The sequence below is a fragment of the Sapajus apella genome, unplaced genomic scaffold (assembly GCF_009761245.1).
Source record: "Sapajus apella isolate SASKATOON/1434 unplaced genomic scaffold, GSC_monkey_1.0 scaffold19, whole genome shotgun sequence".
NCBI classification, from domain to species: domain Eukaryota; kingdom Metazoa; phylum Chordata; class Mammalia; order Primates; family Cebidae; genus Sapajus; species Sapajus apella.
The window spans coordinates 9,649,127-9,676,969 of NW_022436959.1; the positions used below are offsets into that span (position 1 = coordinate 9,649,127).

The following is a 27,843-nucleotide window of genomic DNA, read 5'->3' on the forward strand; positions in this document are numbered from 1 at the left end:
GGTATTTAAGAAGATGTATTGAAGTTCTAACTCCTAGTACCCGTGGATGTGACCTTTTTGGAAACAGGGTCTTTGAAGATCTAAGTAACTTAAGATGAGATCATCCTGGATTTAGGGCAGACCCTAAAGCTAATGACAAGTGTCCTTACAAGAGACAGAAAAGAAGACACAGAGACACGGGAAGGCCATGTGAAGATGGAGGCGGACATTAGTTTTGTTGCTGCCAGTCAAGGAATATCAGGAGCCATCAGAAGCTGTAAAAGGCAAAGATGGATCTTCCCTTAGAGCCTTTGTGGGGAGCGGGTCTCTGTTGACAGCTTGATTTCAGACTTCTGGCCTCCAGAGCTGTGAGAGAGTCAATTTCTGTTGTTTTAAGCGACTGCGCTTGTGGTAACTTATTGCAGCAGCCATGGAAAACTCATGAGCAAGCATTGGGAATCTACAAAATGTGTAGGTTTTGAATCTTTCTTTACCACTTAGTATATGTGCAATCTTGGGCAAGTTTTTCAGTGTCTCTATGCCCTTGTTTCTGCATATGTGAAGAATAATCATACTGTTTTCATTGAGTTGTTAAAGGGATTAAATGAGTTAATTATGTGCAGAACTTAAAATACTATTTGGCATATACTAAGCACTGGATGTTAATGTTAGCTATAAATTAGTTTCTATCTGCCTTAATTTCACCTCTGCTATATACAGCTGTTCCTCTTCTCATGCTGTCCATTCAAATGGTAGATTCAGATATTCTCTTCTTTGTGAAGAAAAGTTACTTTTTATTACATAAATCACTATGGGTTAAGTCTACTGTAGGTTACCTTAGCAAAACAGGGGATAGGACCTTCATTAAGTTCACTAATTAAACAGATGTTTCTTGAGAACTTTGTATGTACCAGGTACTGGGAATATAGCTCAGATCGAGATAGTCACAGTCCTTGCCTTTAGGGAGTGGTGGCAATCTTGGCTCACTGCAACCTCTGCCTCCCAGGTTCAAGTGATTCTCCCACCTCAGCCCCCTGAGTAGCTAGAATTACAAGCGTGCACCACCATGCTCGGCTAATTTTTTTTTTTTTTTTGTATTTTTAGTAGAGATGGGGTTTCACCATGTTGGCCAGGCTGGTCTTGAACTCCTGACCTCAAGTGATCCACCTGCCTCAGCCTCCCCAGGTGTTGGAATTACAGCATGAGCCACCTTGCCTGGCCATTCTGATTACATTTCTATGATGCCTAATGATATTGAGCGTCTTTTCATGTGTTTACTGGCCGTTCATATATCTTTGTGGTGGGAGAAATGTCTATTCAGATCCTTTGCCCATTTAATTGAATTACTTGTCTTATGTTTGCATTGTGAGACTTCTTCATATATTCTAAATACAAATTCCTTATCAGAGATATGATTTGCAAATATTTTATCTCGTTCTGTGAATTGTTTTTCACTTTCTTGATGGTGTTCTTTGGAGCACAAGTTTTTAATTTTGATAAAGTCCAATGTACCTATTTGTAATTCTGTTGCTCATGCTTGCCAGATCCAAAATCATGAAGATTTACCTCTGTGTTTTCTCCTAACAGTTTTATAGGACATCTTTGAGGGTTGGGGAGGTGGGCCACTAAACAACTCGCGTAATAGATAATTATTACTTAATTCTAACTCCATAGATATTTTTTTCCTCCTCAAAAATTGCCTTAGCACTCAATTGCAGTCAGATTAAAATTTTAATAGAAACTTGTTTTCTATTAAAGCTCTCACTTCATTAGCTTGACTTGATATAGTAACAGGGGGAGGAAATGACACCTGTCCTTAAAAATGTTTGAGTCGTTTCCTCCCCGGCTGTGTAAGGATAGGCTGCCATCATGAACAACACAGTAACTATCCACACTAGAAAGTTCATGACCAACCAACTGCTTCAGAGGAAACAAATGGTCATTGATGTCCTTCACCCCGGGAAGGCAACAGTGCCTAAGACAGAAATTCGGGAAAAACTAGCCAAAATGTACAAGACCACACCGGATGTCATCTTTGTATTTGGATTCAGAACTCATTTTGGTGGTGGCAAGACAACTGGCTTTGGCATGATTTATGATTCCCTGGATTATGCAAAGAAAAATGAACCCAAACATAGACTTGCAAGACATGGCCTGTATGAGAAGAAAAAGACCCCAAGAAAGCAACGAAAGGAACACAAGAACAGAATGAAGAAAGTCAGGGAGACTGCAAAGGCCAATGTTGGCACTGGCAAAAAGTGAGCTGGAGATTGGATCACAGCTGAAGGAGTAAAGGTGCTACAATGATGTTATCTATGGCCGTTGTGGATTTTTCACGAGAAGCTTAATAAACTAAAAACTTTCATGTGAAAAAAAAAAAAGTTTGAGTCAACTCAAATATACCCTGAATTTTGTAACCTTTAAACGTTTCAGGCTACTATTGTGGCAAAAAGTTCCAAGGTTTCACACATGCTTTTCCATCTCATCCCAAGTCGTGTCTTAACCTTATAGTAGTAGAATAAAATTCATTTTTTAAAATCCAACATTTTTAAAAACTAAACATAGCTATGAAATAATAATGTTGACATTTAATGTATCAGAACATATTCATACAAATTAATATTACCTTTTAAAGTAGTGATCTTAGTAAATTACATTTGTTCTGATGACATTGCCACTGTTCAAAACATTCTCTCAGCTGCCAACATAAATCATTTATCAACAAATGCTTTCATTTTCTGTTGCCCTCAGGACCAAAGCTTTTCACCCTTTACCCTTCTCACTTCATTCATCTAAATTTCACATTGTCCTACCTTCCACTGCTGTTAGAAGCAGTACTCAGAGGACCTCTTGGAGTCAGGATGCTTAAGAGAATAAGAGATGTGGGGAAGAGAGGCAAGAAGATTATGTCTTCCAGGCTTCCTGCCTCAAGTGAACCACACACAGAAATTTCCCCACTGTGTATTGGGGGAGGGTGGCAACTGTACACAAGGAGCTAAGGCAAGCCTTCACTATTCACTCATGTGGGAGGAGCACTGCCTCAAAACCTACCTTTCCTTCTTCACACCCAGCGACATATTGCAAGGAAGAAGAAAAGGAAAACCCAGTAACTGAGTCTGTGTCCTAGAACCCTAAAATTTCTATGCAGGAATCTTGGAGACCTTGTCTTCGTGACTTTCATGACGACAAAGATAATGATATCTTTCTTGGGTGAGTAAAAGATTATATGTAGTCTTCTGTAATTCCATATCAGAAATGAAATGACCCTTAAGAATTGGCAGTACATTATTCTTTGTATTACAAATTCCAGGAACATGACAATAATAAATGAGGCAGCTAGTCAGGAATAAAAATGCCTTTAAACAATTGCCACTGGGCATGGAGAGTGGTGGTGACCAAAGTCCCGTGCTTGTGTCTCTCTGGGCCTGATAAATTTTGCAAGTCTCACATAGTTTAGACTGCTCCAAGTTATTTTTCTTTCCTCACAATGTGTTTCTCAGAACCTATCTCCTTTGCATGACTGTACGTGGATTGTTAGGGAAATAAAAACTTTGACATGTTTAATATGCTTTAAATGACTATTTAATAGCTTGCTTATGCCTTTAAGTGTTAACCTATTCTGAAAGGGCATTTATGATTGGTTGAACTTGTTATTTGCGACCATTTCCATAAAATATGTGGACATTTCTATTTTCTTATCCCTTTTTTTTTAAATTTAAAAAAGAGACAATCAGAGGGAAGTTTTATTACTATTATATAAGGGTTTATTAAAATAAGTTGGGCAGAGTGATGGACTTAGAAAATGAGTGTGTTTTTAGGGCAGCCTCCAAGGCCCACAGGAAGCTTGCAGTTGATAATGTTTTTTAACTTTTAGGTTCAGGGGGAGATATGCAGGGTAAATTGCGTGTCACGGAAGTTTGGTCTACAGATTATTTTGCCATCCATTTAATAAACATAGCACCTGGCGAGTAGTTTTTTGATCTCTACCCGCCTCCCTCCCTCCACCCTCAGGTAATTCCCAGTGTCTGTTGTTCCTTTCTTTGTGTCCATGTGTACTCAGTGTTTAGCTCCCACTTATAAGTGAGAACATGAGATATTTGATTTTCTCTCCTTGGATTAGTTTCCGTAGGATAATGGTCTCCAGCCCTGTCGATGTTGCTGCAGAGGATATGATCTCATTCTTTTTTATGACTGCATAGTGTTTCATGGTGTATAAGTACCACATTTTCTTTATTCAGTCTACCATTGATGGGTATTTAGGTTGATTCTATGTCTTTGCTATAGTGAATGTGATGAACATATAGTGCTGTGATGAACATACAGGTGCATGTGTCTTTATGGTGAACTATTTATTCCTTTGGGTATGTACCCAATAATGGGATTGCTGGGTTGAATGACAATTCTGCTTTGAGTTCTTTGAGAAATAGCCACACTGCTTCCACAATAACTCAACTAATTTACATTCCCACCAGCAGTGTATAAATGTTACCTTTTCTATGCAGTGTTACCAGCATCTGTTATTTTTTGTCTTTTTAGTAGCACCTATTCTGACTGGTGTGAGATCATATCTTGTGATTTTGATTTGCATTTCACTAATGATTAGTGATGTTCAGCATTTTTTCCATATGCTTGTTGACTGTGTGTATGTCTTTTTTTGAAAAGTGTCTATTCATGGCCTTTGCCTACTCTTTAATGTGTTTGTTTGGTTTTTGCTTGTTGATTTAAGTTCCTTATAGATTCTGGATAGTAGACCTTTGTGGGATGCGTAGTTTGCAAACATTTTCTCCCATTCTGTAGGTTGTTGGTTTACTTTTTGTTGAGAGTTTCTTTTGCTGTGCAGTAGCTCTTTAGTTTAATTTGGTCCCATTTGTCAATTTCTTTGTTGCAATTGCTTTGGTATCTTTGTCTTGAAATCTTTGCCAGGTACATTGTCTAGAAATTATATTTCCTAGGTTATCTTCCAGGGTTTTTATAGCTTTAGGTTTTACATTTAGGTCTTTAATCTATCTTGAGTTGAATTTTGAATACGGTATAAGAAGGGGTCCAGTTTCAATTTTCTGCAAATGGCTAGCCAGTTTTTCCAGCACCATTTATTGAATAGGGAGTCCTTTCCTTATTGCTTGTTTTTGTTGACTTTGCCAAAGATCAGATGGGAGATGGGTGTAGGTGTGCGGCATTGTTTCTGGATTCTATTCTGTTCCATTGATCTATGTGTCTGTTTTATACCAGTACCATGCTATTTTGGTTACTGTCGCCCTGCAGAAAAGTTTGAGTTTGAAGTCAAGTAACAGGATGCATCCAGCTTTGTTTTTTTTTGCTCAGGACTGCCTTGGCTATGTGGGCTCCTTTTTTGTTTTCATATAAATTTTAAAATAGTTATTTTCTAATTCTGTGAAGAATGTCATTGGTAGTTTGATAGAAATAGCACTGAATCTATAAATTGCTTTGGGCAATATGGCCATTTTAACAATATTGATTATTCCTATCCATGAGCATGGAATGTTTTTCCATTTGTTTGTGTCATCTCTGATTTCTTTGAGCAGTGTTTTATAATTCTTGTTATAGTGATCTTTCACCTCTCTGGTTGCTGTATTCCTAGGAATTTTATTCTTTTTGTGGCTATTGTGAATGGGGTTGTGTTCTTGATTTGGCTCTCAGCTTGATTGTTGTTGGTGTATAGGAATGTTAGTTATTTTTGCACATTGATTTTGTGTCCTGAGATTTTGCTGAAGTTGTTTATCAGCTTAAGGAGCATTTGGGCTGAGACTATGGGGTTTTCTAGGTACAGGGTCATGTCTGCCAACAGGGATTGGTTGACTTCCTCTCTTTGTATTTGAGTGCTTTTTATTTCTTACCTGATTGCTCTGGCCAGGACTTAAGTACTGTGTTGAATAGGAGTAGTGAGAGAGGGCATCCTTGTCTGGTTCCAGTTTTCAAGGGGAATGCTTCTAGCTTTTGCCCATCAGTATGATGTTGGTTGTGGGTTTGTCATAGCTTATCCCTTTATTATGTTTGTGTTTCTGTTGGAAACAGATGCATCATTTCAGCTTTTAGTGTCTTTTTCAAAAACGTAATTGATAATAATAACTAGATCTTCATATTGTAGAAATTTTGAATCTTGAAATTGTGAATGCAGTGATTTGAAAACATAAACCCTAGAACCAAACTGTCTGGGCTCAAATCTCAGCTCCACCATTTTCTAGCTATACGATTTCAGATTACTTAACCTTTCTCTGCTTACATTTCTTATTCTTATATAAAATGGGGATAATAAGAGTACCTTTCTCTTAGTCCAAAAGAACCTGGCACATAGAAAGTACCACTGCTGCTGCTGCTACTATTACTGTTGCTGCTGTTGTTATTGTGTCCATACCACATTTCTCCAAAATCTTCTCTAACACACCCCAAACGTACCACTGTCTTGGCTGAATCATTGAGTCCAGAATATGTTGAAAGAGCGTCACATTTATATTTTCATTCTTGATTATAGCCAGAAGGCCGAGAAGTGATATGTAGACATATTTCTAAATGAAAGAGTGAAGATACAAATTAAAACCAAACTAGGAGATAAAGTGATTTGATAGCATTCCTGTTTAAGAATCTATTCTGCACTGCCCCTCCTGTCCCACATTTATTTTGTGGGAGATACTGGTTTTTCTTTTTAACTTAAGCCTTAGCATCAAGGGCATGCGACTTGTGCTTCATTTTGATTGTGTAAGATTTTCCTTGGCAATGCTGCTGATGTATGCCAAAAGTCTGGGATGTATGCACCATTTCTGTGTGAGTTTTGTGATTGAACTAGGCTTAATTAGATTCTCTTTTCTTTTGTTTTCTCTTTAAAATCTTGGAAACCATTTTGTTGTTCCTAGGTTGTAAGGCTGAACATGTTTGCTTATGTAAATCTCTTGGGATCTAATCTGGCATCCACTCAGGTCTTGTTAAAGAAGAGCTTTAAAAGCCTCTTGCTGAGTGGACTCCATCATTGTTGACCAAATGTTTCAAGATGTAGCCACAAAGTGCTTTTTTCAGTTTTTCAAGTGTAGTGTAATTTTGAAGTAATTTTGATTTTCTACTTTAAAAGATTAAAAAACACGGGAGTGACAAGTTTAACAAGGTCACGGTCATTTTGTTTCTTTGTAAATTTCTGCTGCCCATCTGGTTTACTTGGAAGCAACGCCGAACTTATGTGACTGTTTTTATCTGTAAGAGGCAGCAAGATTTTTCTCTTCATATAAAGCAACTAGGTAGCAGTTGTCTTCTTCCAATGGATATGTAAAAAGGGGATGCAGTCCCTTCAGATTACTCTTGGCTCTTCACCCCCTCCTCATCCAGGAAAGCAGATTTTTGTTTTTAATTAAACATTTTTAATTTAAGCAGATTTTAAATTTATTCAGTTGCCTGTTTTTTATATTATGTACCCACCATTGATGCATACTGGCATGCAGGTAAATCAAAGTTAAATTCAGAGAAATTGGCTACAAGCATTCTTAAAGACTATATTGTGGTATACACAGAAACCAATTTCCTGTAGTCAAAATTGAGATAATAGAAAAGTAGAATTGTCTTAATTCATAATAGTATAAGTATGAGGCAGTTGGAATTAGCAGGAGCTCTCTCTGGAGCAGCCTTGACAGTCAGGGCAGAGCCATGTCCCAGAGTCAGCCAGGCCAATGACCATCCACAGTTGTGGAGGTGTTGAAAACCTGCACAGTGAAAGTCCTGCTAATGCTGTGCATTTGTGCTGAATCATTGCATGTACTTCCATTCCCCTCAGCTCTTTTTCATAGGAACCATACCTTCTTAGAACTTAGATTATTAAATATGAAAAATAGCTCTGCCTAAGTTTCCTTTTACTTTGGAGATAGGAACCCTGAAAGGTAACACAAATCACTATTCTTATTTTATAGATTTGGCAGCTGAAGCTAGAGATGTTACGTGGTTTACACAAAATCACTCGTGACTTATTGGCTGAGCTGCAACTAAGCCTGGGTCTCTGGCTTCCCAAATTAGTATTCCTTTCACTGATCCATGCTGTCTTTGCTTATCCATTCAATTAGCAAATGTAATTGAAGGGACTCTAATTAGTTTGGCTTCTAAAGGCTTTTGTAGTTGGCGTCATACTGGCAACAAGGTTGATTTTTTTTCCTTCCAGCTTTTGAGTCATGGCCAGATTTTGTCAGTTAGTTATTTCAGGGTCTTGAAGTCAGCACATGGATGGCAAGATTATTTGAATGTCTGTTTATCTGTCTAATAAACATGCCTTTGTAGTACAAATTAGAGACTGGTATGATGTACCAGATACGTGTGTGTGTGTGTGTGTGTGTGTGTGTTTATTAGATATAGAGCAGTTGTGGCCAGTACGGTGGTGACATTCCAGCTATCACTACCATTGTGTGTTTTTTCTGGGCCTGTGAGCTTTGACACTAGTTTCCTATATAATTGAGGGGTTAGCAGTATTCTGGCATTGCAGCCATCTCAAGAAGCAGATGCTAGGGATGCAGGGGGCTGATTGGCCACCCCATGCACTTGGCAAGTGCCTGAATTGGCACTGCCAATTCATGGGATTAAGAAACTTGGAGGTGTGAAATACCCTTAGGTCTGTGAGCTAATTGTTGTTGCCCCTTCAGGGCCCCTATAAAGGAGTTATGTAGATGGAATTTAATTTCTTTCAGTAGGCGAGAACTCAATTCCTAAGAGGAAGTCGGAAATTAACTCTTAGACTGCAGAACTTGCTGATGTCCCTGAAAGATCTAGAAGGATGGAGCTGCAATAGAAGGAAAGCATGCCGTTGTTTTGCATTCTGTTTATTGGAGTAGAGAGGAACAAATGGGACTGTCTAAGTAACACGTGTTTTTGGTGTAGTACAGGAGTAGAGAAGTATGACTACTATAACTTTTTTTTCTTATCATTTCACTGAGCTCTATTTTTCTTGAGTAGACTTGAACTGTTTGCCAGGAAATAGTTGCCTCTTCTAGAGTCTCAATATTTATGCAGGTATAGGAAAGGTTTTCATGCAACTTAAGCACTTATTTGTCATTTAATGGAAAATTTTTTAATTTTTAGAATTATTTGTAGCAAATTCTGATTATATATCAAAATACACAGGTTGACTGTATCTCATTGTAGATTCTAAAATGCTGCATTGTCTTTAGAGTGAAACATTAAAAGAGAATATTCTTTTTTGTTTATTTTAGGTTCGGAGATGTTTTATAATATCATTTGCTGCCTTGTTAATACACAATATGCCAGGATACTTGATTAACTGAAATTTGAAAGGGTGACTTATTAAACTTCTTTTCATTAAAGCTGTATTTATCCTGAATTTGATTTAAAGCTGATAGTCTCTTATGGAAAATTGAAATGTAATTACTTCTAGCTCTTAATATTTAGATTACATACTATGTTTGGCTTCCTATTTCATTTTCATCAAATGCACATAAAAAATAAAAAGAAAATGTGTGTAAACTTCTACCACTTGAAAAACGGAGGCATTCCAATTCATAAGACGCTTACATGTCACTTCACATTTTTTAGTAGAAAATATGTTTCTACATGCATAATATATGTAGAAATATGTTAGTTTTTACATATGTAAGTCATTCTGGAGAGAAATGCTCAATAATCTGCCTGATAGTCTTTTGTCTTTTTTTAATAAAGAGAAAAAAGGCTTTAAGGAGGATGTTGTGACAATTTTGAGATGCTGGATTTCTTTCCCTTTTTTTGTTTTGTTTTGTTTTTTTTTCCAGAGACAGGTCTCACTCTGTTGCCTAGGCAGGCTGGAGTACAGTGGCGCGATCATAGCTCACTGTAACCTCCAACACCTGGGCTTAAGTTATCCTCCCATCTCAAGCCTCCCAAGTTCCTGGGACTACTGGTGCACACCACTACACCCAGCTAATTTTTCTATTTTTTTGTAGAGGTGGGGTCTCGCTGTGTTACCCAGGCTGGTCTTGAACTCCTGGATTCAGGCAGTCCTCCTGCTCCAGCCTCCCAAAGTGCTGGGGCTACAGGCATGAGTCACTGCACCCAGCTGATTCTTTCTATTAAAGGAGAGTTTGAGTCAGAGGAGGGAGCTCCTGGTCTCATCTGACCTCTTTGGTTGCTACTCGGCTGGCTGGGTTTATCAAGGTCAATATGTGGGAGAGAGCAAAGGGTGGGGGATGTGAGTAATAGTACATCTACTCATGCATGCACCTACACAAACAGGATAGACAGTGTAACTTTCTTTTGCAGTATGTTCATGGTCATTATTAAATCAGAAAGGAGGGTTGAGAGAGTGCCCTGATACCTATCCCTGTATCTTTATTCTATATTTAATTTCCTTACAAGTTCTGGTACCTCATGCTGTTAACCTTCCTAGTGGTATTCAGTCTTTGTAGTGTTTATGTCCTTGTCCTGACCTTTTCTTTTCTGAAACAGACTTATATTTTCTTCTTTTTTTGCTTGAAAATAGAGACGGGAGGATGGTAGGGATTGGGATTTGTGATTTTGTTAGGGGATTTTGCTGCCCACGAAATCACTAATGAATTTTACAGTTGAGTTACCAGCTTTGTTGTACTAAAATATTTTCTTAGTCAAAATGTATACCAAAGAGTAGGCTGTATAGGAATCCAACTAGGAAGAACCCATGAGAAGTATGTCTATTCCCAGGACTGCTGGGTTTTGCCCTTTTACCCTCAACTCCCTTCACACTTTTAAAAATAAACCATAGATTGGATTTCACAGAAACTGCATCTGTGTATAATGATGTGCCTTTATTTTGGGCAGTAAGCTTTATTTTATTTATTTATTTATTTTTTGTCATTTGGAAACAAGGATTAGTTTTTATGCACTGTCACTATTATAGGCATGCATGAAAAGTGGATCCTGTTTATGCTCTAGAAACTGCTTACATTTTAATTTAAATAATGTACCTTTGCAATTTTTTTTAAAGGTAGTATCTTCTCCAGCAGATGTTGCTGAAAAAGCTGACAGAATTATTACAATGCTGCCCACCAGTATCAATGCAGTAGAAGCTTATTCTGGAGCAAATGGGATTCTAAAGTATGTATTTCTCAACTGTGGATATTTTCTTCTTAGGATAGTTCATGAATTTCACGTGTTAGAACTATTAGGAAATTACAATTTTGTTTGTTAAGCCTTTCTATACTATTTCCTTTTTTCATAAAGTGAATAGTGTGGTGGGTTTTCTCTTTGTAAAAGGCTTATTTTTTCACTGATGTCAAGTATGTGACATTGCGAATAAATTCTTTTGGTTCTATTTCTTTAACTCTTGCATTAAATTTACCCTTTCATTGGTAATATGTTTAAGAGGCTTTTAAAACTTACATTTTAAACTGTGCAACTATTAATAATAAAATTTTCTTACAGCTTATAGAAATTCAGGAAAAGCATTTTATGAAAAATGTAGTCAAACATTGGAAAGAACACCATTGTTAAACATTTTATTATATGAAAAAAGTTACTGTATGTCCTGTGGGTTAGTATGTCTGTAGTAAGAACTTTGGGAAGTTGGAATTACTTTGGGAAGTTGGAATTAAGGTTAGCGTAGCTCTTTATGTCAGGGGTTGCAAATTATTTTTGGGAAGAATCACACTTTGTCAATGACCTTGAGCAGTAGGATGTAAATAACTCCCACAAACTTGGCGTTCCAGTAATGGAACACTAGGCATAAATCGGTTAAGTAAAATATAGCTTAGGTCAGAGTTTCCTAACCAGTGCCTATTTTCCCTGGCTCTAGAAACTTTTTGGTTAATTGCTGCTTATTGCCAAACCCTTGCGGTTATGTTAGGATGTCAGTGGTTGAATTCCTAATTTAGTTTTCTCATCTCACTGTTTCTATTCCTAACTTATTTTGTTATTCAGTTTCAGCAAAGAGCTAGAGCAAACTGTAGATGCCGTAGTCACATGAAGGGCTAAAAGAAAGGGTTTAATTTCATGAAACTGTAATATGTGAAATTTGAAGTTTTTGAAAACGGAATTGCGTTAGAAAACTAACCAACTTGTAAGGAAGGAAGCAAAGACACTTGGATATTGGGCAGAAAACTGATAAGATAAATGTTTAGATTTCGGGGAAGGTTAAAAGACACTCATTTTGGATGGAGCTCTCAGGGCCACAGTGTGTGTGGTCCGGAGGCATCCTAGCTGTCCCGTTACCTAGCCTGTTTCATTTATGGTCCTGCTTTACCTCTCAAGGAAAAGTTGCTAAAAAGAGGAGATATAGTTCGGCATGTGTTAATAGCCTTTGTTGAGGTATATAGTGACTAGCTACCAGAACAGTTTTGTTCAGGGAGTGTTTTTAAAAAGTTTGGCTTTACATTGAACTATAATTTGCTTCTTATGGGTGGTTCTTTATTTTTTCTGGGTGAGGAGCATTTCCACATACCCAGTGCATGTATAATTTTTAGGATGACTTTCCATTTGTTTAAAGGTTTAAGATCTTAAAATATTAAGATCACAGATTGATAAACTTTTTTTTTAGGTTAAAGAGAAACCTAGATACTCTTAGAGTATGCTATTTCTCTTCTGTGAAATATACACAACCATTGCATTTGAATTGTAACAATTCATATGTCTGTAATTGTTGTTTAAAGACTTTTATATGTATTTTTCTTTTTATTTTGAATTGGTTTTGCTATGTTGCCTAGTCCGGTCTCCAAGCCATGGCCTCAAGTGATCCCTCTGCCTTGGCCTCCTAGAGTGCTGGGATTACAGGCATGAGCCACCATGCCTGGTTATGTTTAAACCATTTTGTGTGATATTTTTAAAATAGATTCTTTTTAGTAGTTTTTATCAATGATTTTTCTATTTTCTTCTTCAGTATTTATTCAGTTTTAATTTTCTAATCATGATTCCATGTCTTCTGGGTTAGTATACCTATAGTAAGAACTTTGAAATGTTTGGCCAGGCACAGTAGCTCACACCTGTAATCCCACCACTTTGGGAGACTGAGGCAGGATGATTGGTTGAGCCCAGGAGTCCAAGATCAACCTGGGCAACATGATGAGGCCTCATTTCTACATAAAATTTAAAACTTAGATGGGTATGGTAGCATGCATCTGTGGTCCCAGCTACGTGGGAGGCTGAGGTAGGAGACCCTGTCTTAAAAAAAAAAAAAAGAACTTTGTAAAGTTTGAATGAAAGGTTAGCCATAGCCCTTTAAAGAAATTATAATTTAGGTTAGAGTTTCTTAGCCAGTGAAGATAGACACTGCCTTATAGATAACAAGGGAATTATGTAGGTGTATATTTTGTACTTATAGTAAAATGAAAATTTTTTCTGTAAGAATACCATTTAAATATTGATGCAAAATATGATATATGAAGACTCTTTTCCCTTTATAGTTTTTATACATAAGTTACCCTAAAAAGCCAAAAAGACTGTGAGATTTTCAGATTCTTTCATATATTTTCCTTTCTACCTGTTTGATATTTTATTTTGTCATTAGAAAGTTATAATTATAAAAGAATATGCCATCCTGACACAAATGGCTAGATTTCAATTGCTTATGTTTATTCTTCATAGTGGAAATAACATGGATATATGAAATTTGCTTGTTAAAGACAAATAAATTACTTTTTAATGAGTCAACTATTTTACAAACAAAAATTTAAGTCCTATCAAATACCCTTTTAAAGTTAAAAGGTGTTTTAAATTGCTTACATCTTAGCCTCATGTTTATTATTATGGTTAGTGTGTATTTCACCTGAAATCAGAATTTATGCCATGTAGTATATTAGATTTTTCGGATTTTTTGAAAAAGTTTGGCTTTACTTTTGAACTATAATTGATCTAAAAAAGAACATAAGATTTTAAAACCTGTTCTAATTAATAATGCTTTTAATACTAAACTAAAAACCTGCTTGACACATGGCAGCTTTTTAGCAGTTTCTAATTCTGTAGATAGTTGCATGAAATTTTTACTCAGAGTTGTAAACTAGAAATATTTTTATTTATTTATTTAGAAAAGTGAAGAAAGGCTCATTGTTAATAGATTCCAGCACTATTGATCCTGCAGTTTCAAAAGAATTAGCCAAAGAAGTTGAGAAAATGGGAGCAGTTTTCATGGATGCCCCTGTTTCTGGTGGTAAGTGGTAGCTAAAATTTTTGCAAACCTATTTCTTTTTGTCAAAAGGAGCAGTTACGGTTTTGTGGTACCATGTGGTTTTGTGGTAGTTATTTTTAGACCTGTTACAGGATTCCTACTCATTAAAAATAAAAACAAACTGACATGTTATTTAGTACTCTTAAGTCTAAATAACGTTGTTAGTCTTAAATTCAGATAAAAGGATGTCACAACTTTGAAGTGTAGTGAATTTTTGGTCCATTTACTGTGGATAGGAATACATCTGTTTTTAGAAAAAAATTTTTGGAACTCATGAAAAAAATAATCAGCTTAAATAATCCTGTAACTGTTGAAGAAATTGAACAAGTGGTTTAAAAAAAAAAATCATTTCACAAAGGAAACTTGGCTCAGATCATTTAACAGATGAGTATTACCAAAATTTCAAGGAGCAGATCATCTAAATTTTTATACAAACTTTCCCAGACAATAGAAAAAGAGGAAATACTTCCCAACTCATTCTGTAAGACCTATATAACTCTGATCTTTACACCAGATAGAAATGTTATGAAAGAGAAAAATACAGGTTTATTTTAGTCATGAATAGACATGTAAAATCTTTAAAAAAGTATATTAGCAAGATAAATCCAACCATGTATTAAACACTATAACCAAGTTTCGTTTAGCCCATATATGCTGAGATGGCTTAATTTTAGAAAATCTGTGCATATAATATACCATGTTAACATGGTTAAAAGTTATATGATTGTCTCTTTTAGAAGAAAAGACTCAGTAATGAAATTCTAAAAACTTACTATTAAATCATATATTAATAGCAGGTATCTGGGTAGTTTGGAATGGCAGGATTATAGCATGATTTTTCTGTAATTTCTAAGTTTTCCAAAATCACTGTGTAATCAGAATTACTGTGTAAACTTTTATATTTATATATTTGTAGCAGTATAGCAGTAGATAGCAGAATACAAATTTTATTCTGTTTACATTAAACTTGATTGTGGACTTTAGAATTAAAAATAAAATATAATAATTTTATATTTTATATGTAAAATATAATTTAAATCATTTTGTATTTTTTTTAAAAAAGAACTTAATGATCTTGTAAAGGTACCCCATATCCCAAGCAATTTTTGAATGTAAGTGGAGGAATAATAATTTCTAGCTCTTCTGATTGATATATTGGATTACTTAAATAGGATTTAGGTATAAAGATTTATGATAGGGTATAGGTACGTTCATCAAAAGTACCTACAAAATACTAATAAGCAGTTTTAAGGTTGGTGTTAGTGCGATGTTTATTGGATGGAATTAATAAACTGAATAGTTCTTTCTTAGAGTGGTTCTACAGTTGAATTTGAAAATTGATATGGTACAAATGATCTTGCCATTGATTTTCTTTAGCTTCAAGAGTACAACCTGAAATTATAATCTGATAATAAAAAATACCAATTTGATTTTTAAAATATAATCTGAGATAACTTTGATATTATTCTTTTGTTCTTATCAAGCAATTTTTAAACTTTGGTTTGTCGTTTTAGGGCATAAAAATGCTAATATAATTGAATACACTTGAGTCTGCACTATATAGTAGATTAAAAGCTTTGTGCAGGGATGATTTGTGATAATTTATTGGTTGACACATGATCATTATGAGGTTAACTAGTGTATCATAGCTTATTTATATTGGTCTTATTATTATGTTTATATTTTTTAACATGGTTTGTTACAAACTGTTCCACTTCTCCACTTAAATAGACTGGTTTAAAAATTACTGTATTTTAACTAGATAAAGTTAAATGAAAGTGTTTTAGGTCCACTAGGTTTGATTGTTTGTTGCATGGTGACAGACCAGTATGCAGACACAATGGGATTTGCAGTAGAGAGAGAGTTTAATAATTGTAGGTCAGTCAAATGAGGAGACAGAGGAACCTTCAAATTTGCCTCCCTGAAGGGCTTGGGGATGGAGCTTTTAAAGGGTCTGAACAAGCAGGTGATGGGCTAAAAGGTGGGCATTGCTGATTGATCAAGAAGCAAGGGGTGAGGTCCTGGGACAGGGAGATGAAGAAATGGCAATCCTGTGCAGAGTTGGTTCCTTGGTTGTGATCTTTAGACTGTTTGGCTTTAGCCATTCTGCTGGAATTCAGGATCTGAAAAACACCATAAGCAGTTCTAGGGTAAAAAGGTCCAGTGTCAGAGATTCTGTCTATAGGAACAATGGCGGAGCACGTGGTCAGCATGCCACATGACTCTTGGTTAGTTAGCAGCTGCAGGGAAGTGGGTTGAAGTACCCCAGTGCACCCTGGTCAGTGCCTGACTATAATTCTGCCTAAAGACTAGCTTGTAGTTCTCCATTAACTCTGTGAGGGTGGTTTCTAAAGGACTTGGGGAAAAGCATGGCTTAGATACCCAAAATGGGCCCACAGTTTTATAGAAGCCCTGTTGCTCATCAATCTTGAAACATGGAATTTTTGAGATCATTCGAACAAAACTGAAGAATTTCTCCCCATCCCTTTCTCTCAAGTCTTCATCTATTTCCTTTTCCAGACTTTTAAAAATGCATCATGGATTTATATATAGGTACATACAGATAGAATAGTATTCTAAAACTGTAAATGGGAACATAACTATACTTTTATTATTCTGTGGTTAGTATTTTAAAGAGCAGTTAAAAAAGAAACTCAGATGAATTTGAAATATTGATTTTTGAGAAGCAATTGGTTTCTTCAGTCAAGCGTTTCCCCCTACTTCCTGCTAAGTATTATTCTGGGGAGTAAAGTAAGAATTATTACTTAATCATTTTTCTAGCCTATGGAGTAACAATTTGAAAATTTTCCTTTGGTTTCATTTTGATACTTAGTAGACTCACTGTGTGATGGCTCCTGCATACATTATCCTTATTAGAAATAATACCATTGTATTTAAGTGCTATGTGACTTGTTTTAAAAATCGAACGTATATCCTTATTAGAAATAATACCATTGTATTTAAGTGCTATGTGACTTGTTTTAAAAATCGAACATAAGTAATGCTTAAACTGTTAATCACCCTGAAACCAATGTGAAGAACCATTTTAATATTGATGTAGTTATCACTTTGTAGTATCGGTAGTAGTTTATAAAGCACTTTGGCATGCCTCAACCTATTTGGTGTTTCTTTTTGTTTTTGTTTAATTTTTAATTTTAATTTTTGTAGGTATATAATAGGTATATATATACTTAACAGGGTAGATGAAATGTTTTGATATTGGCATGCACTGCGTAATAATCACATCATGTAAAATGAGGTTAGTGCTTCTTTTTGAAGCTGTCAAACTGTACATCTGTTTTTTGAGACGGAGTCTCGTTCTGTTGCCTGGGCTGGAGTGTAGTGGCATAATCTTGGCTCACTGCAACCTCTACCTCCCGAGTTCAAGCAATTCTCCCTGCCTCGGCCTCCTGAGTAGCTGGGATTACAGGCGCCTGCCTCCACACCTGGCTAATTTTGAATTTTTTAGTAGAGACAGGGTTTCGCCATGTTGGCCAGGCTGGTCTTGAACTCCTGACCTTAGGTGATTGCCTGCCTTGGCCTCCCGAAGTGCTGGGAATACAGGTGTGAGCCACCACGCCTGGCCTCAAACTGTACATTTTTGTCAGAGCCCACATCATGCTGTATTTATAGCCTATGATTTTCTTCCTCTTGAGTTTAAGCTTTTTAAGTTTAGGGAGTAAGTTTTTTTCCCCAATTAAAAACAATTTAATATTGAATATATGTATAAGATATTTGTAAAATATATGTGAGGTATAAAGTATAAGTATACATTGAACTAATACATACCCCTACTCAGTTTAAGAAATAGAGCCTTACTATTTATTACCTTTGAAGTTCTTGCTTCCCCTATCCTATTTTCTGTTCGCTCCGATGAGAGGTAACCAGCATCCTGAATTTCGTGTCTTATTCCCATGCTTTTCTTTATAGTTTAACTCCATATGTTTTTATTTCTAAACAGTAGTTTATTTTCCACTATTGGAACGTTATAGAAATGGAATCATAATGAGCATGTTCTCTGACTTGCTTTTTCACTTTACATTGTATTTCTGAGTTTCATCCCTAGTGTTACTAGAGCCCCTGGCTTACTTGCCACCTTTGTGAGAATTAGAACGGGGTACCTCTTGCCAGGTGCAGTGGCTCACGCCTGTAATCCCAGCACTTTGGGAGGCTGAGGTGGGCAGATCACCTGAGGTCGGGAGTTTGAGACCAGCCTGACCAACATGGAGAAATCCCATCTCTACTAAAAATACAAAATTAGCTGGATGTGGTGGTGCATGCCTGTAATCCCAGCTACTCAGGAGGCTGAGGCAGGAGAATCGCTTGAACCTGGGAGGTGGAGGTCGTGGTGAGCCAAGATCACGCCATTGCACTCTAGCCTGGGCAACAAGAGCAAAACTCTGTCTCAAAAAAAAAAAAAAAAAAAAAAAAAAGACAGAGAGGGAAAGAAAGGAAAAGAAGGAAGGAAAAGAAAGAGAAAGAAAAAGAAAGAAAAGAAAGAGGTATCTCTCTGTACCAAAATAGCACTTCACGTGAGCAAAATTAACCTTTGTATAAAGAAAAAGGTACTCCTTTCTCTGGACACATGTAGCCCTATGTCAGCGTTTGTGGTTTGACACATTGAATGTGGATTAAATGTCTGCTCTTGCTCACCTCTTTGGCTAGATGCCCACATGTAGTACATAAAATGTACTGCCATTACGTGTTTGTTACATCTAGTTCATTAATTTTAACTGCTCTGTAGTATTCCTCTATATAAATACATCACTATTTCTTCTTTCTACTGTGATATACATTTGGGTTATTTCCAAGTTTAAAAAAATATTATTCGCATTCCTATACACCATGGAAAGGTGTCTTTTTTTTTTTTTTTTTTTTTTTTTTTTTCCTTTCTGTTTCCCAGGCTGGAGTGCAGTGGTGAGATCTTGGCTCGCTGCAACCTCTGCCTCCCAGGTTCAAGCGATTCTCCTGCTTCAGCCTTCCGAGTAGCTGGGATTACAGGTGCCCACCACCACGCCCAGCTAATTTTTTGTATTTTTAGTAGAGACCGGGTTTCATCATGTTGGCCAGGCTGGTCTTGAAGGAAAGGTGTCTTTTTAGTCTCTGTTTTTCCAGTGTAATGCTTGACCTCCTGGACTCAAGGGATACTCCAGCCTTAGCCTCCTTAGTGGCTGGGACTACAGGTGTGTGCTACCACACCTGGCTAATTTTAAATTTTTTTGTAGAGATGGAGTCTCACTGTGTTGCCCAGTCTGGTATTGAACTCCTGGGCTCAAGTGATCCTCCCACCTTGGCCTTCCAAAATGCTGGGATTATAGCTATGAGTCATGGTACCCAGCCTTTATTTTCATCTTAATTTCTTAGTCAAACCAATGGTCATTCAGGAGCGTGTTTTCCCCAACCCCACTCATGTATTTGTATAGTTCTTCTTCATATTGGTTTTAGTTTTATTTTATTGTGGTCTGAAGAGATACTTAACATGTTTTCAGTTTTTTTTTAAAGTTATTCAGGCTTATTTTGTGGCCTAATAAAAGGTCTATTCTGGAGAATGTTTCATATACTGATGAAAAAAATGTATATTCTGCAACTGTTGGATAGAATGTTCTGTAAATGTCTGTTGGGACCATTTTGTCTAAACTCCAGTTTAAATTCAATGTTTATTTCTTGATTTCCTGTCTAGGTGATCTGTTTAATGTTGAGACTTGGGTGTTGATGTCCTCCACTATTATTGGATCTCTCTTTTTTGATCTAATGATATTTGCTTTATGAATCTGGGTGTTCCAGTGTTGGGTGGATATATGTTTGTAATTGTTATATCATCTTGCTGGGATTGATTCCTTTTTCATTATTTAATACCCTACAATTAGTTAATTGTCTTTTTTTTTTTTTTTTTTTTTTTTTACTGTTCTTGATTTAAAGTCTTTTATCTGATGTAAGTATATAACTTCTCTTGCTTGCTGTTGGTTTCCATTTGCATGGAATGTCTTTTTCCATTCTTTTACTATCAGTCTATATGTGTCTTTATTAGTGAGCTGAGTTTCTTATAAGCAGTTGGATTGTGTTTTGTTTTGTTTTGTTTTTAAATCCATTCAACCATTGTGTATCTTTTAAATAGAGAATTTAATCTGTTTAGTTATTATCAAGGTCATTGATATGCAGGGCTTTGTCCCTGTCATATTGTTAATTATTTTCTGATAGTGCTACATATTTTGTTTCTTTCTTTTTCTCTCCTTGTTAGTCATTATGGCATAGTGGATGTCTGTACTGGTACCATTTGAGTCCTTTTTTCTTTGTGTGGTTGCTTTGCCAATGAGTTTTATATTTCCGTGTGTTTTCATGATGGTAAATGTCTTTTTGCTTCCAGGTTTAGGATTCCCTTGATTATTTCATGTAGGGCTGGGCTAATGGTAATGAATTCCCTGAGCATTTGCTTCTCTGGGTGGGTGGGTGGGTGGGTGGGGCTGTGTGTGTGTGTGTGTGTGTGTGTGTGTGTTTTCCTGTCAGCACTTTGACTTATCATCTTGTTCTCTTCCAGCCTATAAAGTTTCTGCTGATAAATCTTCTGTTAGTCTGATGGGGTTCCCTTTACAGGTGACAGTGGTTTTGTCTTGCTGTTTAGCTTTGACTATTTATATATGTATTTATTTAGTTTTTAGAAACAAGTTCTCAGTCTGTTGCCCAGGCTGGAGTGCAGTGGTGTGATCCCTTGAACTCCTAGGTTCAAGCAATTCCCCTGTACCTCAACCTCCTGAGTAGCTGGGACCACCGATACACATCACCATGCCCAGCTAATTTTAAATTTTTGTAGTGACGGGATCTCAGTATGTTGCCCAGGCTGACCTCAAACTCCAGGGCTCAAGTGCTTCTCCACCTTGGCTTCCCAATGTGTTGGGATTACAGGTGGGAGCCACCACATCCTGCTGGCTTCGACTTTAGACAATCTGATTAAAATTGCAGGGAAGATCTTTTAGCATTGTATCTTTCTGGGGATTGTTGAACCTCCTGTATCTGAATATCTAAATCTCTTGCTAGACTTAGTTTCCATCTATTATTTTGTTAAATAGATTTTCTAATATTTTCATTTTCTCTTCGTGTTTGGAGATACTAATAATTTGTATATTTGGTCTCTTTATGTTGTCCCAGATGTCCTGAATGCTTTACTCATTCTTTTTAATTTTTTATTTTTGTCTGACTGCATTATTTCAGAAGATCTATCTTTACGTTCTTAGCCTTTTTATCTTTCTGCTTGTCTAGTTTTTTGTTGAAGCTTTCTCTAATGTATTTTATATTTCCTTCAATAAATTCTTCAGTTCCAAAGTTTCTGCTTGGTTATTCTTAAAGATATCGATCTCTTTGGTAAATTTCACATTCATATCCTTAATTGTTATTCTCATTTGTTTGCATTGTGTTTCAGAATTAATCTGAGCTTCTGTAAAATCATTATTCTGTCCTGATGAATCTGCAAGAAAAAAAATCAATATTCTGAATTTTTATCTGGAATGTCGAAGAGTTTTAAACATTAAAATACGTTGTTGGAGAATTGTTGTATTCCTTTGGAGATGTCATATTTTCTTGCTTTTCCATGTTTTCTGTGTCCTCATGTTGATATCTGTGCATCTGATATAACAGTCTCTTCTTCCTATTTTTGAATTTACTTTCTGTAGTAGAAGACTTTTTCTTAAAGGTGTATCTGTGGTATGATTGAGCAGGGCTCTTTGACTTTGATTCTGGTTGCATGCAGTATTGTAGTTGCTGCATGGTTTCTATGGCTGTAAATAACTTTACTATTATCTGTTATTTCCTTGGAAAGTTAGAGTGCAGTTATTAGTGGAAGCTGTGGTGAAGTTGTGGTATGGACTGGGAAGCCAGGTAGGCCAGTCTTTAGACCCTAGTGGTGGCAGCAGTGGGCTGTGCATGCCTTTGTTCCTCAGGGCAATGTGTGATTGATATAGTTTGGATATTTGTCCCCCCAAGTCTCATGTTGATATGTAATCCCCAGTATTGGAGGAGAGGCCTGGTGGGAGGTCATGGGGGCAGAGTTCTTGTAAATAGTTCACCATTAACCCCTTGGTGCTGTCCTCACAATAAAGAGTAACTTCTCAGGAGACCTGATTGTTTAAAAGTGTGTGGCACCTTCCCCCTCTCTCTCTCACTCCCACTCTGGCATGTGATATGCCAGCTCCCCCTTTGCCTTCCACCATGAGAAAAAACACCCTGAGGCCTGTCCAAAAGCTGCGCAGATGCTGGTGCCATGCTTCCTACAACATGCAGAACCAATAGCCAATTAAACCTCTTTTCTTTATAATACTCACCCTCAGGTATTTATAGCAATGCAAGAACAGCCTCATACATGCCGGCACCTGTGTCAGTGGTTACCATTGGGGCAACTCTTGGACCTTCACATGGCTTATTCCAGTGCCAGTAGTGGCTGTGGGGACAGGATAGGTGAGCAGGTCCTCATGTCCCTGGCCAGCTGGAGTGGTGTGAGCAATGGCAGTAGGGGTGGCTTGATTACCTTCTGGGTCCCTATAAGTGTGGGCTGGTGGTGGTGGCAATACAGGGTCAGCCCCAGAAATGCTGCTACCAGGCTTTCCTGCTCTCTATAGCAGCAGTGCCGCAGTGCTATACAGAGTGGTGCAGGGGGCCCTGGCTTTGCATATGAGCCTTGGCATGGAAGCCATGCTGCCAGTGGGGTTTCAGTCACCACTCACCACACCAGATAGGTAGCCCTCCAGTTTGCCTGGCCCAGCCTCCGGTGGTAGCAGGAACAGGTATACAGAACAGGGGGAGGGGTACCATTCTCTATGTGAGAGATTGATCAAAGAGGCTGCTCCACTAGTGGGAGAAGACCTCACTCTTCCCTTGCAAAGCCAAGCACAGGTTTTTGTCATTGCTGGGCTTGGGAGTCACTTCTCATGGCCCACTACAGAGAGCTCTCAGATACTGTAGAGTGTGCTTGGGTTTCCTTTGTCCCAGGTACTGCCTTTCAGTGCACTGCACCTTTTTTTTTCCCTGGGGAGTAGTATTCCCTATGGGTTCAAGTATTTTAGATCCAGCCAGTGCTGTGCCACCACAGCCATTCAAGTCTTGGGGAATGGTGAGTGACCCAGCATGAGTTTCCTGTCTGGTGCACTGGCTGCCGTTGCAGGGTTTCCAAATCTGTACCTGTGCCAGTGTCAGGGTTCATGTAGGTAGAGGAGCTCTCCTGTGGTTCAGATCACAACAGTCCATTGCAGAGGCGTGGACTGCTGAAGCTTTTTTACTTACTGTTTTCCTGTAATACAGAGTCCCTCGGGGCTCTTGGCTGATCTTGGTTAAGCTGGCTGCTCCCTTTCTTATCTTTCTATACCTCCGGTGTTTTCTGTGAATTCACCCTTGAACTCTGTTGTTCTCTTCCACTTGAGTTATTTTTATTCCTAATTTTGACTCTTATTTCTGGAGAGGGTGGCTGTCTGATATCTGTAGTTAGCCATCTTGAACCAGGTAACTGAGTTTTGACAAATTGGTGAAAATTTAATAAAAGTTGTTGGAGTGTTCTTAGGACTGCTAGGGTCAAAGGCAGTGTTGTGTCACTTAATGTTAAGCAATTTCATCATTGTTCAAACACCATAGAGTGTACTTACATAAACCTGAATCTAGGCTGTATGGCCATAGCCTATTGCTCCTAGGCTATAAACCTATACAACATGTTACTGTACTGACTACTGTAGGCAGTTGTAACACAATGGTAAGTGTTTGTGTATCTAAGCGTATCTAAACCTAGAAAAGGTACAGTATTAAATACAATATAAATGATTAAAAATGGCACACCTGTATAGGGCACTTACCATGAATGGAGCTTACGAGTCTGGAAATTGTTCTGGATAAGTCGGTGAGTGAAAGTGAAGGCCCAGGACATTACTGTACACTGCTGTAGACTTGATAAACACTACATACTTAGGGTACACTAAACTTATACAAAATATTTTCCTTTCTTCAATAATAAACCTTAGCTTACTATAATATTTTTACTTTAAAAAACTTTGACTTTTGTAATAATACGTAAAACAGTAACACAGTGTACAGCTGTACAAAATATTTTTTCTTAATATTCTTATAAGCTTTTTTCTATTAAAAATTTTTCTTTTCCTTTTAACTTTTTTCTTTAAAAATGAAGACATGGGGGCTGGGTACAGTGGCTCATGCCTGTAATTCCAGCACTTTGGGAGGCCAAGGCAAGTGCATCACTTGAGCCCAGGAGTTCAAGACCAGCCTGGGCAACACGGCGAGACTCCTGCTTTACAAAAAATACAAAAATTAGTTGGGTGTGGTGGCGTGCACCTGTGGTCCCATCTACTTAGGAGGCTGAGGTGGGAGAGTCGATTGAGCCTGGAAGATAGAGGGTGCAGTGAGCCGTGATGGCACTACTGCACTATAGCCTAGGTGATACAGTTTTCTCTATGTATAGGGTTTTTATCTTGTATCAAAAAAAAAATAATAATAATAATGAAGACATGATCACACACCTGGGCCTTTCCTAAGCCTTCACATTTACTCATTTGATATTACTGTGATGTGGTTTGGATATATGAGCCCTCCAGACCTCATGCTGAAATTTGATCCCCAGTGTTGGAGGAGAGGCTTAATGGGAGGTGTTTGGGCCATGTAGGCAGATCCCTCGTGAATAGATTAATGGAATTCCTTGGAGGTAAGGAGTGAGTGAACTCTCACTCTTTTAATTCCCACAAGATCTGGTTGTTGAAATGAATCTGTCTCCTTCTCCTTCTTTCTCTTGCTTCCTCTTTTGCCTGTGATCCCTGCACATGCTGGCCCCCCTTCACTTTTTTCTGCCATGAGAGAAAGCAGGCTGAGGCCCTCAGAAAAGGCATTGGTGCTAGTGCCATGCTTCTTGTAAAGCTTGCAGAACTATGACCCAAATAAACCTCTATTCTTTATAATAATTATCCAGTTTTGGGTACTCCTTTATAGCAACTCTAAATGTACTAAGATACATTGTCTTCCACTTCTACATCTTGTCCCACTGGAAAGTCTTCAGGGGCAATAACAGGCGTGGAGGCATCATGTCTTAAGATAACAATGCTTTCTTCTGGGATACCTCCTGAAGGACCTGCCTGGGGCTGTTTTACAGCTTACTTTTCTTTATCAGTAGAAGGAATAGACTGTATTTACTCTAAAAATATAGTAAATCCATAAACTTGTAGCAGAGTTATTTTATTTTCATTAGCAAGTATTATGTGCTGTACATAATTGTGTGTGCTACACTTTTATCTGACTAGCAGTACAGTAGATTTGTTTACACCACCATCACCACAAACATGAACAATGTGTTGTAATGTGATGTTACTACGTGAATGGAATTTTTCAGCTCCATGGTGATCTCATGGGACCAGTGTTGTATATGCAGCCAGTCATTGACTGAAATGTCATTATGCAGTGCATGGATGTAGTATGTCTAGCTGTTAAATGTCTCTGTGCTCCTAGACTTCGGTTTTATTATTAGAAAGGACCTTACTAATAATTTAACTCTGTTAACATTTTATAGATGGAAAAATTGAGGTTCAAAGAGGGTAAGTGACTTGCTCAGGGTTCTCTAGCTTGTTAGCAGCTCTAGGACTAGAATCAATTTTCCAACTAAATCTGATGTTCTTCCAAAACATGTCATACCTTCTTCCCTTCAGTCTCATTCTATGGTGGCCTCGTCTCTTTTTCATAGCAGTCATAGTTATGAGAAGGGATTCTCATAACTCCACGTATATCCATTTACCCCAGTGACTGTTCCCCTGTCTCCTGTGTTGCTAGCTGATAGGCATTTGGCATGTAGTGAAAACAGGGAATTGCCATATTTCCTAGCCCTCAGAGGCTAGTTTATAATCTGAAAGAGGCTTAACATTTCTGTTTCAGATTCACATAAGAAGAAACCATTGAGAAGCCATTATTCTTGAATCTGGAGAACTCAGGAGAGATCAGATCAGTCCTATTAGGTTAGGTCCATCCTGGAATGTTTGTTAACTGGCTCTAAGGGGCATTTGTTCTGTGGATGAATTGGGATGGAACCAGTTTTTGGGGTCTTTCCTTTTTTGAGATCCTCCTTGCTTGTGCTGTTTCATCAAATAAGCCTCTAAAGAAAGAGAAAGTAAAGTGGTATTTTGACATATCTTTAACATGTTTTAGTTTAACGGGATAAGATCTGTTTTTAGGTATAAGAATTTGTGAATTGAACAGAATTATAGTTGAAAGCAAAGGGATGAGAGGATTTTTATATAGCAACAATGATAGTACGGAATCTGTGCTATTGCAAGGACTACTGTGTTATGCTTATGTTTGTGCCTGTCTCTTCTACTAGACTGAAGAGGGCAGACAACATGTCTTACTTAATTTTATATCTCCAATATCTCCTTCTTGGCACTTAATAAAGTATGATTGGTTGAATCAAGAATCTTTTCTTCTTTTAAAATTCAAAATTGATATTAAATATTTTGAGCCTTCTTGCTGTTATTCATCTTTCTGAAGCTCTCCTCCATGTTATTTCCAGATTATTTACCTGTCTGTGAAGTTTAAGCTAACTGTCTCTACATTTTGTTATCAATCAGGTAGTAGGCATATACTATGTTTAAAATGTTGTTTTGTAATATTGGGTGCCATTGTGGTCAGTGTGATTGTGATCAATTTGGTGGGGATGGGGTAAGAGAAGTAGACAAATACTCAGAACAACTTAAAGAGGAAGTTCTTACATTAAAAGTTTAGAATTTAGAAAAACATGTTAATACCATAACTTGCAAACAGTTACAGAATGCAAAATATTGCAGTATGGCAGTATTCCCAGTATTTAACAGGGAGAAGTGGAACTCCTCAGTACCAGTTTAATCCCTAACAACATTCTAGGCACTATAAGAAACAGTCCTCATCCCATCTGGGTTGCCTATTATTACTTAGACTTTTATCTCATAGTCAGCTTTCTAGATATTTAATGAGAGTGTAACACTAGATTTAGGCCGGGAGCAGTGGCTGACGCCCATAATCCCAGCATTTTGGGAGGCCAAGGTGGGCAAATCACTGGAGCCCAGGAGTTCGAGACCAGCCTGGCCAACATGGTGAAACCCTATCTCTACCAAAAAATACAAAAATTAGCCGGATGTGGTGGCGTGGACCTGTAGTCCCAGCTACTTGGGAGGCAGGGATGGGAGAATCATTTGAACCTGGGAGGTGGAGGTTGCAGTGAGCCAATATCATGTCACTGCACTCCTGCTTGGGTGACAGAGTGAGATCTGTCTCAAAAAACAAACAAACAAACAAAATCCACTAGATTTAATTTATACAGCTGATTCCAGGCCAACAGAAAGGCTTTTAGTTCTGGAAATGGAAAGTTTCTGTTAAAGATCAACTGGAAGTTTCTTAAGATGCTTCCCAGCAACAACCTAGGGGAACCAGTGGGAATTTGGAATTAGTGACAGTTATTTAGGACATATTCTTTAAATAAAGAAAAAGGGAATTAATTAATATAATTCTCCTACCACCTTTAGTTTTTTTGGTGGCTGTTGTGCTTTTATTGAAAGAAATTTCCTTGGATGGTAGAGAGAACCTGGTTCACATACATGCGCGCGCGCGCGCACACACACACACACACACACACACACGTATAAATCAGGCTTTCTCTACCATCCAAGGAAACTTCTTTCAATTTATTGTTTAATAAAAGCACAATAACAATAAAAGCACAGAAGTTTCCTTGGATGGTAGAGACAGCCTGGTTCATATCTATA

At 37.4% G+C, this 27,843-nt stretch overlaps 1 protein-coding gene, 1 long non-coding RNA gene and 1 pseudogene across 4 annotated transcripts in view; all 3 read left to right on the forward strand.

Moving 5' to 3' along the window:
- Window positions 1-27,843, forward strand: part of HIBADH (3-hydroxyisobutyrate dehydrogenase) — a 138,409-nt gene that overhangs the window by 19,299 nt on the left and 91,267 nt on the right. For both annotated transcript variants that reach the window (XM_032286914.1, XM_032286916.1), the window contains exons 3-4: window positions 10,913-11,022; window positions 13,944-14,065. In XM_032286914.1, coding sequence (XP_032142805.1) covers window positions 10,913-11,022; window positions 13,944-14,065 — 232 coding nt within the window. The remainder of the gene's footprint in view (window positions 1-10,912; window positions 11,023-13,943; window positions 14,066-27,843) is intronic.
- LOC116557424 lies at window positions 1,834-2,360 on the forward strand (annotated as a pseudogene). Its single transcript, XR_004271513.1, has one exon. The product of XR_004271513.1 is annotated as a 40S ribosomal protein S24 pseudogene (transcript).
- The window catches only part of LOC116557426, a 14,852-nt gene continuing 3,032 nt past the window's right edge, over window positions 16,024-27,843 (forward strand). The window contains exons 1-2 of the long non-coding RNA XR_004271515.1: window positions 16,024-16,035; window positions 22,524-22,528. This is a non-coding gene — a long non-coding RNA (uncharacterized LOC116557426). The remainder of the gene's footprint in view (window positions 16,036-22,523; window positions 22,529-27,843) is intronic.